This window comes from Hippocampus bargibanti, linkage group LG17 (assembly GCF_051943395.1).
Source record: "Hippocampus bargibanti isolate YZ-2025 linkage group LG17, ASM5194339v1, whole genome shotgun sequence".
NCBI lineage: Eukaryota > Metazoa > Chordata > Actinopteri > Syngnathiformes > Syngnathidae > Hippocampus > Hippocampus bargibanti.
In genome coordinates, this window is record NC_142750.1 from 14,458,142 (window position 1) to 14,478,996 (window position 20,855).

A 20,855-nucleotide genomic window follows, 5' to 3' on the forward strand; every position below is an offset into this window, starting at 1 on the left:
AAAAAAAAATGAGATGATTTATTCAGTCTTTGTAATACAAAGATGTAAAAGGTCCACCCCCCCCATCAAATCAAGATGTGACATATTTACAAAAATGTGGACTTGCACGCATACCCCGTGGAATGTAGAAGAACGAGTCACTTGGCAGCCGAATATACGGAATACTATCAGCAATTGACATGGCAGCTCATTAGTATTCTGCGGTCTTGGTATTTTTGTGTTCTTTGGGATGAGCATTAATGAAATAACTTGTACACACAAAAGAAAGCTCATTTGTGGAAACGAGGTTCTTGGGGCGCTCGCAAACACCTTGGCCACGCTCAAGTAATCCAATTGACCGAGACCGACATCTTTTCCGCCGGGGAGGGGGAGGGTAGCAATATTGCAACAGAAAAGTCAATTCGTCAAAATGTTCACACAAACGTCCAAGATTGCCCAAAACCGAATGTGAACTCGAGCATGCAGGCCTGGCTCGTGCTTGGCGTAGGTGCGTTCGCAACGAGCTCTCTTAAAACCACACCCGCATTCAGTCACTGGGGCGGCCAATAAAAGTAGGAAGTGACGACACCCAGTGGGCAATTATGGAAACATATTTAAGGCTTACCCGCACAAAAGCCAACACACCAAAGTCCAATGGTTTTTGGTTTTTATTGTAAAGATCATGCAGTGCACTTCCATGGTGGGAGGTAACATCACTTTCAAGGATACGCGTAGAAAGACAGTACTCCTGAAATTACTTAGTACAAAACATAACTAAACATTACCGAGGAATGTAACAAATTAAATAGCGAGAGCGGCAGAGGGAGGAGAAAAAAAATGCAACAGTTTGCACGGCAGATCGTTTAGGTTAGATGTTTGTAACCCTGTCGTGTAAATACAAATCCAACCTATATTGCGATGGTAATTGAAGAGTCAAAGAAGCAATAAATTACTTAGCGTGTTTACTGGGGGAATTGCGTGGCCATTTGGTAAGGCGCAAGCTGTTGCTGAGAGGGCTGCGCTTGGGGGAAAGGGAACGGGGGTTGAGCCGCACCATTCTGCTGCGCTTCAAAGTTATTCTGAGGCGGGAAGGACGCGGGCTGGTTGTTAAAGGACTGTCCGTTTCCATTGTAGCCGCCGCCGTTCGCCCCGTAGCCCCCATTCTGAGTATTTGCGCTAAAGCTATCGTTTGGTCCGCTGTCGTAGCCTCTACTGCTATCCCTGTCCCTAAAATTGCCAAAGTCTCGCCTTCCCGAAGAATACCGATCCCTGCGGTCAAAATCACCACCTCTGCCTCCCCTTGAATGACCTGCAGAGATCAAAGAAGCATAAACGGGACCCCCCAGGGGGATGTTAAACAAGCAAATGTACCCTTAAAAAAATATATATAAAATCAGCCTTAGGGATAGGAATAAAATGGCTGCGTTTGACAGCACAGTTTCTGTATCTCACCAATTTGATTTACCTCCTCTGATTTCACCCATTTGGAGGAGCTTAGGGTTGATGGCCTGGTTGGCCTCGCGGAGAACAGAGATGAGGTCGCTGGCTTGTCTCACGTTGTTGGGAGTGAAGAAGGTGTAAGCGGTGCCCGTCTTTTGGCTACGGGCCGTTCTGCCAATGCGGTGGATATAGTCCTCAGAGTTGTTGGGGTAGTCAAAGTTGATGACAAATTTCACGTCCTCAACATCTGCAAGATTGTGGTGCGGTGTGGCAAAAGGGAAGAGGACAGCACAAAGGCGTGCGCCAGCGCCACCACAACAACCAGATCAAAACAGAGCACCGTTAGTAGAGTCGGGATCGAAACGGCATTCAAACATACGGTGGGACTACAGTGGGAAGAGAGAAACAATGCACACTCCAGTCGCATCTATTTGAGGGGAATTAGGAGGGGGGGAAAAAAAAAAAAAAATACAGATGTCCTCCAAGTTGTGACCGAAACAGATCACGGGCCTTACCCTTCATTGGAGCGTGCATTCGATAGTCCGTTCCCATCGCAGCGCACCCCCAACCCCGACCCCCCAACATATATCAACAATAGGGCCACTACGCTCACTAGCGCCTCCTAGTGTCAACGTACACGGGTAAAGTTGCTACTAAGTCAGACTGCAGTCTCTAGCCAACAAAGAAAGCGGTGATGTGAATGAATCGGTTTGTTGCGGAAGGATGCCCACAAAGTTTATCCCAGCGATCGATCACAGTCTCTCGTCGGCAGGTCTCGACATGACTTTTCTAACGCAGGCAGGCGAGGGAGGAGTGTGAGCTTGGATTTTGTCCAACTAGCATGTCCCACTGTCACCAAAAGCGCCAGTAGCCATGTTACTGCAGAGGTGAGATTCCAATCGGTCTTACAAGCCGACATAGCGACGCCACCCGCGCTTTACGACAGGTCCGCGCAACCGAAAGCACCTTCGCTAGTGTCCAAACAAGGTGACGGACGGACGGGGCTTTCAGCTGGGACGGACGGTTACGGAGCCTGGGTGTGTGACACAGTCCAGACCGTTGCCAGAGAAGTCGAGCGCGGATGGGAGCAACTGCGGCCTTCCCCGCTTTTAGGTAGGCCAGCGCGTGGTACGATGCACTTGGACCTTGACCACCTCTGCTTATGTGCGCGACTGGGAGACCCGTGCCTCGCCAGTCAGGACATCTCCAAGAATCCTCCTTCCCCCTCTGGACACCTGGGCTTGTCATGCCAAGGCCCTGCCATAAACACTCCTCCTTTGGCCCATGGGAGAGACTCAGAGAGAAGCACAAAAGTTAAAGAAAGCAAAGATACTTTCTTTTAAAAAAATGCAAAGACTTTTCAGTTCTTTACGGAGGATACTGACCTAGACCACGAGATGCAACGTCCGTAGCGATCAGAATGGGAGCCTTTCCATATTTAAATTCTGAAACAAACAAAAACAGATACGGTGAGACGCCCTGACTCCTTTCGCTGGTCAATACGAGCCGACTCACCATTAAGAACCCAGTCTCTCTCCTGTTGGCTCTTATCTCCGTGGATTCCCATCGCTGGCCATCTGAACAAGAAAAGAGCATTTCATTCATTCATTCATTCACGCGCTGCCCCGTAGTTGCGCTTACTTAATGGTTGCCGACCTACCCGTCCCGCCGCATCCTCCTTGTCAGGTCATCGCATCGCCTCTTTGTCTCTACAAAGATGATCGTCTTGTTCTCCTTCTCGCTCATAATTTCTTCCAGCAAACGAATGAGTCTTTTTTTTTGGGGAGGGAAGATAATTCAACATTAGGCAAGATTGACGCCAAGAGTTCAGCCTTGTAATTACACGCCACAGTGCCATGTACTAACTTGTTCTCTTTCTCGCCATCATTGCACACGTCAACAATCTGAAGGATGTTGTGGTTTGCACTGAGTTGCAGGGCCCCGACGTTGATTTGCACGTAGTCTTTGAGAAAGTCTTCGGCCAGCTGTCGCACCTCTTTGGGCCAGGTGGCGCTCCACATCAGCGTCTGGCGATCGGGCTGCAACAAAGACAAAAATACCACCATGAAATGGGCCTGAAATTCGCACGCGGAAATGACCAATGGAAACATACTCGGATTTGATCGACGATTTTCCTGATCTGTGGTTCGAATCCCATGTCCAGCATTCTGTCAGCCTCGTCCAATACGAGATAAGTACAACGGCGCAAGTTGGTCTTTCCCGCTTCAAGGAAGTCGATGAGCCTGCCCGGAGTTGCGATGCAGATCTCGACGCCTTTGGAATGAAACAATGAGGAGAACGAAAGATAGCCGCGGCCCCGCGCTCAATTTCATCGACAGCTCACCTCTCTCGAGGTCTCGAATTTGCGGTCCCTTAGGGGCTCCTCCGTAAATACAGGTGGACTTCAGACGAGACGCTCTGCCGTACTCCGCGGCCACCTGTTGCACCTGCTGGGCCAACTCACGAGTCGGGGCCAGCACCAAGCACTGGCAATAGAAATATCAGATTTACTCACAGGTTCAAGCAGCAACGGGTTATATCATACACGTTTTTGGTTGGCGCTCATGCATCCGGACAACTTTTGTTTTTAAACAAAACCCATCCTTACAATAGGTCCATCGCCACGCTCCAGGAAAGGCTGGTGGTTGATGTGAACGATGGCAGGCAACAGATACTGTGAAGAAGACACAAAGCGATTACACGCCTTACAAGAAGTACAACACCTTGCGTTTCATCTCAAATCGCGTCGACCTACTGAGAGCGTCTTGCCAGAACCGGTCTGAGCAATGCCAACCATGTCATTGCCACTCAGTGCTAAAGGCCAACCCTGAGCCTGAATGGGAGTTGGCTCTGTCCAGTTTTGCTTGTTGATTACATCCATAACATACGCTGGAATGAAGGAAAAAACAGATTTAGCCACGTTTTGAAACGCAAGGACTTTAAAAGTCCAGACGGCGCTTACATGGAAAGCTTGCTTCGTGGAAATTCACAATTGGATTGGGGCAGTTTCTCCCTTTCACTGTGATTGCCTTGGTCCTTCTATAATTTTCAACTTCTTGCTATAGCGGGGAAGAACGATGGAAAGGGATTGAATATTGTGGCCGCGTGTGCATTACATAACACCAAACACGTGTAGCAGCTCACACGTGTTGCGTAATACACAGTAGCATCGTGCCGGAACCCACCAAAGGTCTCCTCGTTACGTCCGGGTGCTCCTGGTAAAAGTTCTTCTCAAATTTGGGAAGTTCGTCCAGATTCCAATGTTTCTTTCGCAGGCGCTCACCGGGGTTGCCGAATTTCGACCCTCCTCCTCCGCGGCCGCCACCGAAGCGATGAGGGCCGCCACCGTAACTGAAACATAACAAGGTCGCTCAAAAATTTGCAACGCCAAGCGATTCGGTCGAGGGCATCGAGGGACCGCTCGAAGAAAACCGTCTCAACCAAATCATTGTGAGAACACGTCGCTCTGCTACATATTTACATCCCAGTAGGGAAACAATGGAGAAAAAAAAGCCGGCATTTTGTGCGTGCTTCGCAATTGCCACATGGCCAATGAGCCGACTATCAAGAGCTAACAATGACGAGCGAGCAGTTCAGCAATAGCAAAGAATTGTCACGGGTGTGGAATAACTTTCCTCGACTGATGTGCGTCTTTCGGCTTTGACTGGCTTGGACCGTGTCTCACGAGCGAACAAAGTCCTAGCTTGCAGCTAACGAGTAGCCGCCATATCAGGCACGAGGCCAGCCAGAGCAGGCCCGGACTAAGATAAGACTACAGACTGCCTTTTCGCGTCCAACGTCAAAAACATGACAACTATAGGCACGGATAATTTGTCGGTCTAAAAAAACTGTTCGATTTTTGTCAACATTGAAAAAGTTACGCAGTATTCAACGTTATTTCCGCGGTTCGGTCTGGTCGGCCATTTTCCACGAGGGGAAAGCCGCCTTGAAGAAACGAAAATGCTGTACTTACCCTCGATCTCTGTCCCGGCCACGATCTCTGTCGGAATATCCTGGCATCTTGAGTAGTGTCTTTCTGGTCGTTAATTCGAAAATAAATGATAAATCGTCTTGCTCTGCGTCGTACTCGTGTTAACCTCGGTAGCGGTGACGAAATGCCGGCAAAAGAAAAAGGAGGTCCGGTTATATGGTAAGCGGAAGTTCGACTTTCGTCATATTCATCCGCTGTTTTTTTTGCCCCCCCCCCCCCCTTTAACTTCAGCTTGAAAAAGTAGAAAATAGAAAATTAACTCGTTGCCATCTCAACGTTTCTTTGCAATGTGTGTCTATTAAACGAAATCAAAAAGTGAAAAGATCAAATTTCCTTTCGGCCCTATGTTTCACCAAGTAGCTAACTCAGAAGAACCACCGAAATGGCGGATTAATATGTTCCAAACGAAATCAAGTAATGCGGTGTCTCCTGAAGAAAAGACGTCACTACTAAACCCGCCCCAAACATGACGAAAACGGCATTTCAACGTTGATTCAGTTTAAAATGATTCATTTACTTATTCTCTGGTAAAATTACATTTGTATTCGGACCTAGTCTCCACAAACATGTTCAACTTCCACGTTTAAGCAAAATAAAACGAAATTGTTTCAACCTTTTTATACCACATGATAAATACAAATTAATAAAAAAACATCTACATTATCGCCACACTAAGCGACTATTTTGTGTTCCATTAAGCTTGCATGATTGTTTAAATGTGAGAGGAATCGTTAATAAAGCAACCAGAGAAAAGTAGAGATGCGCAATTCAGAAAAATACAGTGTATGACACAACATGACCAAAAACTGCAAAATGGATGAAAAGATAAGGAAAACCAACCGAAACCATCCCACATAATCCCATTCATTTGTAAATGATACGTGTACTAAAACACATTTTAACAGGTGAACTGGTGTCTTCTAAATTGTAAAATTAATAAGGGCAAACAACAAAAAGTAAGGAAGAACAGTGTTTCTTTGTACAAGGCCTTACGCTGTTAGAAAAAGGCAAGTTTAATTAGAACTAATTACACACAAAAATAAAATAGTTTTACAAAATGGTAGTGTTAACAGACATGAAATTGCATCAGTCAGCTAGGAGAGATAATAGTCCTAGCGGGTCATGCTTAAAAAAAGGAAGAGCTGTAACTCTTAACCTTTTGCGGTTTGACAAGATGTTCAATTCTTCAGTGAGAGGCAGCAATGAGACGGCAATGGGTAAAGTATTGTACAAAGTGTCATCAATCTGCTTGTTCGCCGGACTTTAAAGTGGATGAATATGCCCTTCCGGTCACAATTCGATACCCATAGCAAATTTCCTCTGGTTTTGTGCAACTCACCCCCACCACCAATTGGGATAAAATCAGTTTCTAATTAAGTTAAGCATAAATTACAGGTGGTTTGATCCACATATATGAACAATATTTGTTTTTACTGTACAAAGCACCATGTCGGGACAATCGTCACTTTGCATACACTTGTTTACATGAAAGAGTAACAGAAGTTTTTTTTGGGGTGCGAGTGTATGCAAATGTGAAGAACAGTCCACGGTCAGAGAGATGGCAAAACAGGTAGCATCTATTAGAAAACATCCAATGTTTTTTTGTTGAATTGGGGAAAATAATCTTACAAATGGAACATTATGAAGAGAAGAGTATAACAAGAGGCAATCTCATTCAGGTCTTGTCCAACCAAGCAAGTGTTTCAAAGTGCAACACTTACTGCACAGGTGTCAAAGTCAAGGCCCGCGGGCCAAATCCGGCCCGCCACATCATTTTTTTCGGCCCGCGAAAGCAAATCAAACTTGTTAAATTCCATGATGATTGCTAAAATCTGAGCCAAAATTTCATATTTTTGGATGTCAACCACAATAAGTCATTATTCTTGACTTCAGATTTGAAAACGAGTTATTCATTAATTTGCTGTGTGCTCTATATGTAATATTTGAAGTGATTTAAACATTCTAACGGGTTCCCCAAATTCATAACGGCCCTCGAGAGGAAACCATAACTACAATTGGATTGGATTGGATTGGATTTGCCTATATTAGTCTCGCAGTGGAGAAATGTACATTTACATGTGGCCCGCGGCAAAAAATGACTTTGACACCCCTGACTTACTGTATGCCCAAACAATGCGGACACGCATTACTTCGAAAACAAGGTACAATGGTCAATTTGCTTCTATGTGCTGGTTAAAAACAACAATACAAGGTGAGCGTTTAAACCCCTGAGAATATGTCCAGAGACTTATTCTGTTTATTATTATTTTTTTGTGGCCGGGGGCATCAATAGTGTTTGTAGGCTTTGTTCGAAAATCAATCAGTCAATAGACGCAGATATATGTGGGGGGGTCAAAGTCAGGCAAATGCTGATAGAATTCAACACCGGATGGTATTCAAAGACTTTTGAGTCAAAGAACAAAAACGTGCATTTGAATTCATGCATAAAACCCTATTCGTGATGAGTGATTGATGGTTTAAAAAAACAAAATAAAACATGAGGTGCCTCCAAAACAACATCAAGGGTCTGCTTGGTTTAAAAAAGATTAAACAATGGCTATTTTGGCGTGTATGTGTGTTTTATGATTTACAAACCTCCAAGATATGCCTCCTATTAAAGATTAGAAAGTGTTGAAAAAAAACATACTGGGTTAAAAACCATACTGCTTATTTCTGTGCTTAATTCATTTTATCATTTAATCAATAACATTGTTTTTCTGAAGCAATAGATGGAAATGGGATATATATATATATATATATATATATATATATATATATATATATATATATATATATATATATATATATATATATATATATATATATATATATATATATATATATATATATATATATATATACATACATACATACTGGACTTTAAAGTGGATGAATATATATACCAGCAATAAATTAGATCTACCAGAAATGTATTCTTTTTCTTCCATTAACCCTGTCACAATATAAAAATAAGTAAATGCAAGCACTTGTTTCACGTATACTCGTTGCAAAAAAATCGGTGTTGATGAGCGACAAGCAGAATGCAGCTTGCGCGGCGCCTCACTGAGTTCCTGGCCGCAGTCTTTGGAGAGTGATGGAAATGCGTCCGGCAAATTCAGAGTAGTACGCAGTATCCCCATTGGCCTCGGCATGAACGGCTCGTTCCCGTGTGAGCAGTCCAAGGCACACTCCGTGTGGAGAATTCACGTTTGCAAGTGGTGATGGTGAGCTCAATGAAATTCCCCTGTACTCGAGCTAATGGAGCACGTGTGTATCTGTTGGTTCTGAGTGCTCCTTGCTACATAGATTAGTCGTCCTTTTCAAATGCTTGAATCAACATAGAAAAAGAGGAAGAGTCGACCAATATCCTGCATGTTCCACAAGTTAGTAAATAGTCTGAGTTATTAGCAGCTGCGGGGATTTTTTTCCCTGCCCTTTCATCACAAAAAAAGGCCACCGAGTGTTCGATGCGTGTGTGTATGTATGTAAAAAACACAAGAAAAGGGGAGGGGGGGGGGGGCATCGCCAAACCACGTGACTTCAGCTGTTTGTTGCACGCCACTCTAACGCAGAGTCACTCCACGGCGAAGCCACACGTCTCCTCGATGGCAGTGAGCAACTTGTCATATAGTTTGTCATAGTTTTCATAGGGAGGAATGTCGATCCGATTGAAACTGTCAAATAAAATAGGAGAAGGTGAGAAGGTAAAAAACATGAAGGAGTTCAAGGAAATGCATTTGTTTTGGGAGCATTTTGTCAACGATACTTGAGATGCGCGCTCGATACACTTGTCCGTGTAGATTAGGAAAAAAATGTACTTGTTTTTTGTGAGTTGTTGATGTTTTTTCTTACTTTTGCTACGAAAGAGGTCACAGCGCCTAAAATAAATATGTTTCCTCACCACGTGTGGGCTTTGGGGAGGTTGTTGGTGTTGGCATCAATCTGGTGTATGGTGAATAGCCGTGGTCCAGCCGCGCCTACATTCCAGGAAAATAAAAGAACGCTTCGGTTAAAATGGGCCGACGGACACTGGCAAATATGGACAGCAGTCCAAGTTTTGAAAGGAAAATGAAATGTATTATTATTATTATTTGGATTTCCCATTGGCGTCACTTTACCTTGGAGGGCCTTGAAGCCCTGCAGCGGAACCCTGGAAGAACCCGTGACAAATTGCAGCAGTCGGGCTCTTCGCTCTTCATCAAAAGATTCCACGGCTTTCCAGAACCACTTGACAATGTTACTGTCGGGAGTGCAATGTTTGAGCCGCGTGTTGGACTTCCAGTCAGTGATGTCAATTTTACCAAGGCCGCATACAATCAGCTGCGGGACGAAGAATGGAACATGGTTAATTCACTTCCTAATAAGCGGTAGATTGTCAGATCTATTAAAAAAAAGCTAATAATAGCACTCAGGATGTTTAATGCTACTTCCACTTTGAGTTGTTAAGCTAAACGTCAAACAAAGACCACTGCGGGTTGTTTATTCCCAAAAAATCCAATCATTTTAACTTAGAAATGCGTCAGCTAGCTTGATGCTAATACTTAATGGAAAATGCCTCACACGGGATAACAGATCGCATTCAGGTGTAACAGTAAATACTTAAGGACCTCATATTTAAACTCAACCGTGGAGCAACACTTAGGCGTATATTCTTTATCCTCTGTGAAAAACGACTAATATCTTAGTTTATATTGAGAGTCGCGCTGGCTCTCCTTACTTGTTTGTGTCAATGACTGTACCACTCCAACCCCGAATCAAACTGACGTGACAAATTGAAAGTACCTCAAGCTCTTTCTCGTCAAAAGCCTTCAACAGGTGTTGAGGGATGACTTCGTTGAAGCCCTTCTGCAGAGCGAGGAACTGAGCCTCGATGCCCCTCAGGAAGCGCCAGTTGACGTACAGGCGGACATACTCTTTCTTTGTATCCTGCGTCACGGAGATACTTTTCCCGTTGGGCTTGAGCTCATGCTGGATGATCTCCCCGTAGGCATTGTGTTCTACACAGAAGGTATGGTCCAGGACGCCTGTGATGTCATTGTCCCTGCGGGGTCATCACAGGCTAAATTACCATTTTAAGTCACTAATCACTAATTTAGAGACGGTATCTAATAACACGCTTTTGAACGACGGATTTTAGTTGTGGTCCAAATCCGAAAAGGCGCACTTAGTTTGAATGACATACATGTCCCTTAATAAGTGATGCAAAGAACTCAAAATATAGAACATAAAAGTCCATCTCCCGAGTCCTTCATCTTTGCTCGACATTAGAAGCTAGAGGGTGCTGTCATGCAGCAACCAGGTCCGACTGAGGCTTTTGGCTCAACAGCCAACTGGCTTAAACTCGACATGCTACAGTATTTGTGGGTGAGTTGGACTTAAAGGACAACAGACACCAGTTTTTTGTTTGCTAACTGACATCAGAAAAACATTTTATAGCATCTAAAATACCCAAAACACTCAGTATGATATTTTTAGTCAAATGCAAAACACCAATAAAAATGACTTCAAGTGTGCTAAAACTGCAAAAAAATGGAGCTGCGAATTGGGCATTTTCAGAAAGTCCCGCCCCCAGCTCATGACGTCACGCCAAGACGTCTTGCCTTGCTGGAGAATCAAAACAATGGCTTCAGATTCGGAGAATATGCTTTCTTGTTACTCATCCAGTTATGAATATGATTCAAATCGTTCTGAAGAGGAAAGCATAACTGTTTGCAATTCATTAAAGAAGTCCTTCCGTGTCATTTTGAGCCGTCTGGACTGCAATGTCGCGTCCCAGAAAATGCACAAGATGGCGCCCAAGCTCCGTTGGAAATGGGTTGATTTGTCTGCTGGGAATTTGTGTCAGCGAATATCAAATAGTTGTCTTGGTGCAACACACAACGATTCACCATCACGTTATTTATGTGTTTTCCTTCGAATTTCGCCATCAACACGAAATTTTCAGACCAAACAAAGTAGCCCAAAATGCATTGTGTGTCGCTTTCTCGGTCAGGGGCGTTCCTTCCGTGACGTGACGTCAGGAATCGTCACCAACTCAAAAAGAAGACTTCCTGAATATTCAGCGCGAGTCTTAAAACGTAAAATCTAGCTATATGCGGTGGAATCTTTGTAAAATACGCTCAGTGGAAGTCATTTGAAGTGATTTTACAAATTATGGACACAACTTGTCGGGAGGCGTCGGTTGTCCTTTCAATCTTTTTTTAACATTTCAATGAAATATAAAAAACCCTCAGAGAGATCTTTTTTTCCCCACAAAAACTTATCTCTTACGTACAGAATCCAAACAAGACTGTTGTGCAGGTCCGGGTCGACGGACTCCATGTCGTCCAGGGTGATGGGTTTACCGAGCAGTTGTTTGTAGAAGGGTAGGGTAAAGCCACCATCTATGTAGTGGCCATGGAATACCGCCATCCCCATGATACGACCCACAAAGTGGAAGTACGACAAGTGCTCCTAGACCAAGAGGACACGTGCAAGTTGAACGAAGGATTTCCACGTGGAACGCGCTCCCATGTTGCAGTGGCATTGAAGCGTATTCGACCGCCACATTCTTTACGGCAACAGGAGCCTCGGCTTTTGACCCCGCATTACAGTAAGTATGACTCACGGGGTTGACTGCAGAATCCGGGTTAATCTGCAGCGTGTAGATGTCATCGCGCGAGTACTGGAACAGGCCGTAGTACGGGTTCAACATCTCATGTGAAAGCAGATAGAGCCACTCCCTGGACGGAGAACAAACAAAGAGAAAAAAGTTGACGAACATACTGCGAAGGGAACTCCCGCATATTTACCCTTCAGCATTCCCAAATTATAATCTTCGCGGATAAGTAGTATTATTTTTGAGGGGGTGTCAATAACTTGTGAATGTTCGCTATTCACAGCAAGGCCCGGTCGGGTTTTATCTCTTTCCTACCTGGCCACTCCGCCATAATCAAGTCCTTCTTCTCCCCGAAATTTCACCATTAGCCGTTTCCATAAGTCTTTGGGCCTCATCTTCATCACTTGTCGATAGGATTCCTGTGGCGCAGTAATCCAACCTTATCAAGAACAGTTTATAAAATCCGACAACGTCACAAAACCTGACCAATTGAGTGTGACGGCTACATAAATCAGTCCATAATAATCAAAAATCATCTGTGGCTTTACCACTTCAACTTTCCACGTTCCATAAAACAATGACATGTAAAACTGTGGATTGCATTTCTCCAAAACAAACACTTCTATGTAAATGAATGTGGATGTAAAAAAAAGTGTGGCGATTGACTGAAATGTAGCATTTTATTGTTGATTTGAATTCCATGAAATTTTCAGTCCCATACACAATTGACAATCGTCAACATTAAATCAAGGGTGTCCAACTCATTTTTGGACCTAGGCCCAGGGATCCCAGCCAATGGAAATTAAAAGAAAGGAAAATGAAACAGATCGGCATCAGGTCAAGGGGGCTGTACATTTATGACATTCAAGATTGCATATGAAATATCTGCTATATACTAATTATACAAATACAATTGATTATGTTTATAGAGGTTTTTCGGTTTTTCACCAACTTTGGTCATCCCCCATCAGGTCTTATTCAAGTTACCTAGTTTAGTATTGTTATTATTATCATCATGAAAATAATATGTAGTATACTACAGGTCAAATGTAACAAACATGCCCTATCATAATTTCCTTAATTCGAATAATAACCGGTGAATTCCAATGACTCACCAGGTAGTTTGTAATTCTGCTTTCTCAATCTTTTTTCTCTGCGTGCCTTGCTTCCCTCACAAGGCTCTTTGACTGACAGCCCACCTTTGCGTTTCCACCGCAAAGACTGCAAATGGCTTTCCCGGGATTTGTATGTTTGAGTATGAAATCTGAAAGCGGGCATCCGTCGACTTGTTTTTCTAACCATGCCCAATTCTTTATCCCTCCATCCAGAGACGTCACCGTTCCACTATCACTCTTGTGTGGGATATCTCTCTTCCACGACATCTTTACAATGTGAAAAGTCGTGTGCTCTCCCGAGCGAGCAATCGCACGGAACACGTGCACGTAAGCTTTACATCAAAACAAAATCTCTCGATATATCTAGCCTACACTGTTTATACTATTAGCACATTAAACATAGAAGTACCAAAAAAGTGAAGATGTTTAGCGCAAGGTTACTGGAGAAAAGCGCGGTAAGGGAGCTGCCATATTTGTTTTCTCGTTTCATCGCGCTCAGTCTCGTGGAATTTTACTACCGAGCGATCCCGATCGTCAACGGAAGCAACCGACATCGACCAAAACACACGAAAGCATGCCGAAAGCAAGCACTACGCATTCTGATCATCCTATCACAACAAATGTTTTAGCGGTTGTATACTGAAATAAAAGAAATTTTATATGAAAATAGAAAATATCACTTTGGCGAAAATAGCGAAATTCGGCTAATGTGTGTTTGGGAGTCTGTTACTGAGCGAGTTGCTTGTTCTGTAGCCACAAAGGGACATAAGTATTTTTGTGCCGGCCCCAAGCCCGGATAAATACAGAGGGTTGTGTCAGGAAGGGCATCCGACGTAAAAGCTTGGCCAAAACAAACATGCGGATCAAACCTCTAAAGACGGAGGACACTGATTTGCTGTGGCGACCCCTTGAAGGGAAAAGCCCAAAGGAAAAGAAGAAGAAGAGCGGACGTCTGGGATCCCTGCATATTGTAGTTATGGTTTCTTCTTGGGGGCCATTATGAATTTAGGGAAGCCATTAGAATGTTTAACCTCCTCCACATATTACATATGGAGCACACAACAAATTAATGAATACATGTACAGTGATACCTCGGTTCTCGACCATAATCCGTTCAAGAACCCTGTTCGAAAAGCGATTTGTTCGAACACCGAAACCATCTCTTTGCTCCTGTCACTTGCGAGTTGACAGCGGGGGGCGGGGCTGCCTCTCCCGGCCGTTCTCCACCTGCTGTCAATTCTCTAATCACGGACACGGGGCATTTATACGGTTCGCGATCATGATTGCCTCACCTCGCCACTCTACCGTACCTGGACTCTTCCTTCGATGCGCGAGTGTATCCGGTCCGAGGTATTTTCCCTGCGTCCCCTGCGTAAATTGATGTCATCTTCCGGGATTGCGTCATTTTGCACCCTGGTGTGCCATTTGCTTTTTGGCGTAGTAAGCGGGTCGGATCACCCCCTGAACTTCTTACTCGCTGTGTTTTCTTTGATTTGTGAATAAACATCCTGCTTGGTTAGTACGTCTCTGCCGCCTGCTTTGGGATCCCAAACATTCCACTACGTTCCGACGAGTCAGCTGCCGTCATTCTCGCTCGGGAACGTGACAGCTACAGATGACTCGGCTACAGGATGTTCTTTTCTCTTCAAATATCTATCCAATGACACTTGCTCTCACTCCCACAGCCACATCACTAGATTTCACAGCCTCCTTATTCTTTCATATCGTACTGATCGTAGATTTCGCCATGCTGTATTCCCTAGCCAGATCAGACACTTGCACACCTACTTCATATTTCTTTCTTAAATGCAATAGTTGTACGCACTACTTTTCTTTTTTCACTTTTAGCAGCACTTACTTTCTTCGGAGGCATGATTAGGGGCTAAAACTCTTTGTACACCTATATTAAACGCTAGAGCAAAACGCAACACGTCCGCAAGTGACAACAGTTGGTCACAGAGAGAGTGATACACCCGTACGCCGCTCAGTACCCCACCCTCGCGTACGCACTCATGTGTCGTATTGGCGTTCGAACACCGATTGTTGTTCGAACTACGAAGCAAGAATTTCTCAAATATTTTGTTCGGACTCCGATTTGTTCGAACTGTGAGACGTTCGAAAACCGAGGTTCCACTGTAATTAGTTTTCAATTTTGCAGTAAAAAAAAAATAATGATATGGCGGGCACTAGGACCAAGCATCTCACCCAGTAGGTGCACGGGAGGGGGCGGGTTCACATCACATATATTTCACTGCATTTTCTGTTTGGCTGAGGTCCACTTGTTAGCCGTTGGAATAAACACGTCTCCACATTCAGTCGTGTGTGCTCTTTCCTCAACGGCTACACTGGTGACCCTGACGATGGAAATGTTCATGGTTACAGACGAAGATGTGTCTTCTACGGCCATGTCGCCACGACCGGCGCCCCAACTCGCAGTTGTCGCCTACGCCGCGAAGTTGCCAGAGTTCTGGCACAGCGACCCGCTTCGTGGTTCCAGCATGTGGAAGCGGTTTTCCACCTACGAGGCATCACGACAGATGAGCCAAAATATTACATGGTCGTGGCGTCCCTCGACCAATTGACAACACATCGCATGATGCAACTACTGTGCGTGCCCCCACGCTGCGGGAAGTACGACATGCTCAAACAACTGCTGTTCAGGCGGTTCACGCTATCGGCCTCTTAGAGAGCAGACAGACTTCTTTCCCTTCCCGGACTCAGCGACGGAACAGCAGTGGATTTCATGGACAAAATACAGTCGCTCTTAAATTCGAATGATGGCGGATTCCTTTTCCCCCACATATTTCTTCGCCAGCTGCCGGCCGCAGTGCGCGCCGTGCTAGCTAACTCGACGTGCCTCTCCACCGGCGACTATCATGGTTTGGCGGAAGAAGCAGATCAAGTGCTTCTGGCGACGTGGCGGTTCGTCGTGCAAAGCGTGACGGCCGAACGCCTGGGTGAAGTGACGTCGAGCATCGATCCGACCGTCGTGGGATCGAAGAAGCGGCGCGGGAAAGCCATCTGCTTTTTCCATCAGCAGTTCGGCGCCAAGGCTCAACGCTGCGCACCCCCCTGCTCCTACGAGGCTCCGGGAATCTCCAACGCCCGGCACCCAGTAGCAGCCGTGGGTGCTGCTTTTCATCACGGACTCTTCGTCAGGTAGACGTTTTCTTGTGGACAGCGGAGCACAAGTAAGCCTGCTGACGCCCACCGCCGCGGACAAGACGGCAGGTGGATGCGGGCCTCCCCTGCGCGCACCTAACGGCTCGTCCAGGTCGGTGACTGTGCGCTTCCACGGACGGGAATTCAAGTGGAACTTTATTGTTGCCTCGATCACAGTTCCGATAATCGGCGCAGATTTTTCATGTGCTCACGGACTACTTGTGGACATTGCTAACCGTCGTTTGATTGACGCCATCTCTTTCGCGACTGTCCCGTGTGAGGCTGGAGGGCTCGGAGCGTTAACACACGCAAATTATTTAACGTCAGGTAACGTTTACGAACGTCTGCTGACCGATTTCCCGTCGTTAACTACCCTCGCTTTTTCCAATTCTGATACGAAACACGGGGTAGAGCATTTCATCCCCACGGGCGGCCCGGCAGTTTTTGGCTCGACGCGGAAAATTTGGCAATGGTGAAAGGAGAGTGCGCGACGATGGAGCGCTTGGGCATTGTGAGGCGTTCCAACAGCCCGTGGGCCTCACCATTACACAAAAGTGACGGTTCTTGGCGACCGTGCGGTGAGTTTCGTCGGCTTAATAACGTAACCACACATGACCGTTACCCCATCCCGCACATTCAAGATTTTTCCGCACGTTTGGCCGGCGCCGTGATCTTTTCGAAAGTAGATCTAGTTCGCGGTTATCACCAGGTGCCGGTACAAGCAGAGGATGTGCCAAAAACTGCGGTGATTACCCCCTTTGGCCTCTTAGAATTTCTCCGCATGCCTTTTGCCCTGAAGGGGTTGGCAAAGACCTTTCAAAGACTGATGGACTCAGTCTTGCGAGGCCGTGATTTTGTATTTGTCTATCGAAACGACATCCTTGTGGCGAGCCCTTCACCGGAGGAACACCTGTCGACCTTAACTGAGGTTCGCACGGCCTTATCGTTAACCCTGTGAAGTGCCAATTTGGTCTGTCCAATATCGATTTCTTGGGGCACCGCATTTCTCCACAGGGCGCCATCCCCTTACCCGCCAAAGTGCAGGCAGTGGTGAATTTCCCCCGCCCGGCCACAGTTAAGGAGTTTTTGGGCATGATCAATTTTTACAACCGGTTTCTTCCTCACGCAGCCGACCTCCTACAACCCCTCTACGGCGCCTTGAGAAAAAAGAAGGCTAATGACCCAGTCGAGTGGGCCCCGCAATGAGCACAGTCCTTTCAACGAGCCAAGGAAGCTCTCGCGGGTGCAACTCTTTTGGTCCACCCGATCTCAACCGCACAGGTGGCCTTGACGACCGATGCGTCTGATGTTGCCCTAGGGGCAACTTGTGGAGAACGAATGGCAGCCCCTTGCATTTTTCAGTCGGAAGCTGCAAGATAACAAACGCAAGTATAGTGTTTTCGACAGCGAGTTGTTAGCACTCTATCTTGCAAAGCGCCATTTTCGTTTCCTCCTCGAGGGGCGCCGGTTCACCGCCTACGTAGATCATAAACTCCTAACATTCGCCATGTCAAAGGTGACCGAACCGTGGTCGGCCCGACAGCAACGGCATTTAGCGGCCATTTCGGAATTCACAAAAGACATTCAGCACGTGGCCGGCAAATGTAACCCTGTGGCCGATTGCTTGTCACGCGCTCTCATGAGCCTTGCTTTTTTGTTGTTTTTGTCTTGTTTTTGTCTTTTCTTTTGTCACTTTGTGTTGTTGTGCGTCGAGTGGAACGGATACGGATTGTTTTTCAGCATTTATGGCCACGGCATTCATCAAGGAGGAGACTGTGCTGAGCGGTTGCACCTTTTCGGCAGCATGAATATGGCAGTACTGTTTTTGAATTGGAGGAATGTCGGTGCCATTCGAGTTGTGAGGTGTGCTGTCGGTGTGACGGAGGAATTCAAGGTGGAGGTGGGACTCCACCAGGGGTCAGCTCTGAGCCCCTTCTTATTTTCTATGGTATTATTGCTTATTGTGTTTTTTGCGCCTGTAATGGGCTGCATCCTCACAGCCTCGCTTTGTTCAGCGGAAGGTCGGTGCTGTTGGACAGTCTGTGGCTGGATGGATACATGGCTTGAGGAGCCCGCGATAAGAAGGAAGGAGCGTCAACGCAGAGCGCCGATGCGTACAGTACATGGAACTGTCACGGGTTGGAATTGAAGCGGATTTATGAGGGACTTTTCGTCAATAGATGCTCCAGCTACGTGTTTGCTTTCAACATTTAGCTTGTAGTCGACATGCTCATTCCATCATGATGTCCCTGATCCACTGGTGAAGAGACACTTTGATACTCTCCTCTTTCATCTGGAACTGCTTTATGTCATAAACAAATTCCTTGTGTGTTCTACATATTTGGCAATAAAGATGATTCTGATTCTGATAAAGAGGGTACAGAAAGTGCTTAAGAATAGATGTCTGTCTTTGTTTTGTCATGTTATTTGTTATATAGTTTTTTTGTTCTTTTGACTTCAACACGGCGCCATGAGAGTGGCTGCCTTTCCAGCAGCTCCTGTATTTTGTATTATTTTCTACTTTCATTTCTTTCATGACTTTGCTGCTGTGTAATGTAAATTTCTCCACTGCGAGACTAATGAAGGCAAATCCAATCCAATCCAATCCAAACTACTTGAGGCCAAGTTTGGCTGGCCTGGGTTACGAAAGGACGTCAGGAAGTGGGCAGCTGCATGCGTGGCATGTCAGCGCGCCAAAGTCCACAGGCACACCCGGGCAAGCTTGGTAACGTTTCCAATTCCGGCCAGGAGATTTGACCACGTCCATGTGGATCTGGTCGGGCCCCTCCCTCCTTCGCAGGGTTGCACACATCTCCTCACTATGGTCGATTGGACCACTAGGTGGCCGGAATCAGTCCCCCTATCCTCCACGACCTCGGCAGATATAGCACGCACATTTCTGTCGTCCTGGGTCGCGCGTTTCGGCACGCCATCCGACATCACTTCGGACAGGGGTCCCCATTTCTCCACTGTGAGACTAATAAAGGCATATCCAATCCAATCCATTTTGTGTCCGAGCTCTGGTCGGCCATGGCACAGTCCTTGGGTGTGTAGGTACACCGCACTATGGCCTACCACCCGCAGGCTAACGGGATGTGCGAACGTTTCCACCGGTCACATAAAGCCGCGCTACGGGCCGCGCTATCGGACGGTAACTGGGTCGATCCCGATCGTCAACGGAAGCAACCGACATCGACCAAAACACACGAAAGCATGCCGACTCAAGCACTACGCATTCTGATCATCCTATCACAACAAATGTTTTAGCGGTTGTATACTGAAATAAAAGAAATTTTATATGAAAATAGAAAATATCACTTTGGCGAAAATAGCGAAATTCGGCTAATGTGTGTTTGGGAGTCTGTTACTGAGCGAGTTGCTTGTTCTGTAGCCACAACGGGACGTAAGCCTTCTTGTGCCGGTTCCAAGCCCGGATAAATACAGAGGGTTGTGTCAGGAAGGGCATCCGACGTAAAAGCTTGGCCAAAACAAACATGCGGATCAAACCTCTAAAGACGGAGGACACTGATTTGCTGTGGCGACCCCTTGAAGGGAAAAGCCCAAAGGAAAAGAAGAAGAAGAGCGGACGTCTGGGATCCCTGCATATTGTAGTTATGGTTTCTTCTTGGGGGCCATTATGAATTTAGGCAAGCCATTAGAATGTTTAACCTCCTCCACATATTACATATGGAGCACACAACAAATTAATGAATACATGTACAGTGATTCCACCACTGTTCTCAACCATAATCCGTTCAAGAACCCTGTTCGAAAAGCGATTTGTTCGAACACCGAAACCATCTCTTTGCTCCTGTCACTTGCGAGTTGACAGCGGGGGGCGGGGCTGCCTCTCCCGGCCGTTCTCCACCTGCTGTCAATTCTCTAATCACGGACACGGGGCATTTATACGGTTCGCGATCATGATTGCCTCACCTCGCCACTCTACCGTACCTGGACTCTTCCTTCGATGCGCGAGTGTATCCGGTCCGAGGTATTTTCCCTGCGTCCCCTGCGTAAATTGATGTCATCTTCCGGGATTGCGTCATTTTGCACCCTCGTGTGCCATTAGCTTTTTGGCGTAGTAAGCGGGTCGGATCACCCCCTGCCTTCTTACTCGCTGTGTTTTCTTTTATTTGTGAATAAACATCCTGCTTGGGTAGTACGTCTCTGCCGCCTGCTTTGGGATCTCAAACATTCCACTTCGTTCCGACGAGTCAGCTGCCGTCATTCTCGCTCGGGAACGTGACAGCTACGGATGACTCGGCTACAGGATGTTCTTTTCTCTTCAAATATCTATCCAATGACACTTGCTCTCACTCCCACAGCCACATCACTAGATTTCACAGCCTCCTTATTCTTTAATATCGTACTGATCGTAGATTTCGCCATGCTGTATTCCCTAGCCAGATCAGACACTAGCACACCTACTTCATATTTCTTTCTTAAATGCAATAGTTGTACGCACTACTTTTCTTTTTTCACTTTTAGCAGCACTTACTTTCTTCGGAGGCATGATTAGGGGCTAAAACTCTTCGTACACCTATATTAAACGCTAGAGCAAAATGCAACA

At 45.9% G+C, this 20,855-nt stretch overlaps 2 protein-coding genes across 5 annotated transcripts in view; both read right to left on the reverse strand.

Annotated features, from left to right (window-relative positions):
- Window positions 1-629: 629 nt before the first annotated feature.
- ddx5 (DEAD-box helicase 5) lies at window positions 630-5,553 on the reverse strand. Of its 2 annotated transcripts, none has more exons than XM_089018412.1 (13): window positions 5,393-5,553; window positions 4,605-4,770; window positions 4,382-4,478; window positions 4,175-4,308; window positions 4,028-4,093; window positions 3,764-3,905; window positions 3,533-3,693; window positions 3,286-3,458; window positions 3,080-3,190; window positions 2,935-2,996; window positions 2,805-2,864; window positions 1,445-1,666; window positions 630-1,288 (listed from the first exon to the last, which is right to left on the reverse strand). In XM_089018412.1, the coding sequence occupies exons 1-13, from the start codon at window positions 5,437-5,439 to the stop codon at window positions 942-944; spliced, it is 1,788 nt and encodes a 595-aa protein (XP_088874538.1). In that variant the 5' UTR covers window positions 5,440-5,553; the 3' UTR covers window positions 630-941. The 2 variants fall into 2 exon arrangements, with proteins under 2 accessions (XP_088874538.1, XP_088874539.1); XM_089018413.1 differs by having other exon boundaries at window positions 1,120-1,288; window positions 1,432-1,666.
- A 2,713-nt stretch (window positions 5,554-8,266) lies between these two features.
- LOC148885927 (E3 ubiquitin-protein ligase SMURF2) overlaps window positions 8,267-20,855 on the reverse strand; it is a 60,041-nt gene continuing 47,452 nt past the window's right edge. For all 3 annotated transcript variants that reach the window (XM_089019060.1, XM_089019061.1, XM_089019062.1), the window contains 7 exons: window positions 12,324-12,427; window positions 12,018-12,132; window positions 11,685-11,863; window positions 10,193-10,451; window positions 9,529-9,730; window positions 9,312-9,387; window positions 8,267-9,084 (listed from right to left, as the gene is read on the reverse strand). In XM_089019060.1, the coding sequence (XP_088875186.1) occupies window positions 8,985-9,084; window positions 9,312-9,387; window positions 9,529-9,730; window positions 10,193-10,451; window positions 11,685-11,863; window positions 12,018-12,132; window positions 12,324-12,427 (1,035 nt within the window). In that variant the 3' untranslated portion in view covers window positions 8,267-8,984. The remainder of the gene's footprint in view (window positions 9,085-9,311; window positions 9,388-9,528; window positions 9,731-10,192; window positions 10,452-11,684; window positions 11,864-12,017; window positions 12,133-12,323; window positions 12,428-20,855) is intronic.

What these genes read in the sequence shown, in the direction of transcription:
- ddx5 (XM_089018412.1), bottom strand. Translation starts at nt 5,439, where the DNA reads ATGCCAGGATATTCCGACAGAGATCGTGGCCGGGACAGAGATCGAGG. An exon ending in GGCCGGGACAGAGATCGAGG is followed by an intron (nt 4,771 to 5,392) that starts GTAAGTACAGCA and finishes GTTATGTTTCAG; the next exon opens with TTACGGTGGCGGCCCTCATC. An exon ending in ACGTAACGAGGAGACCTTTG is followed by an intron (nt 4,479 to 4,604) that starts GTGGGTTCCGGC and finishes TCCCCGCTATAG; the next exon opens with CAAGAAGTTGAAAATTATAG.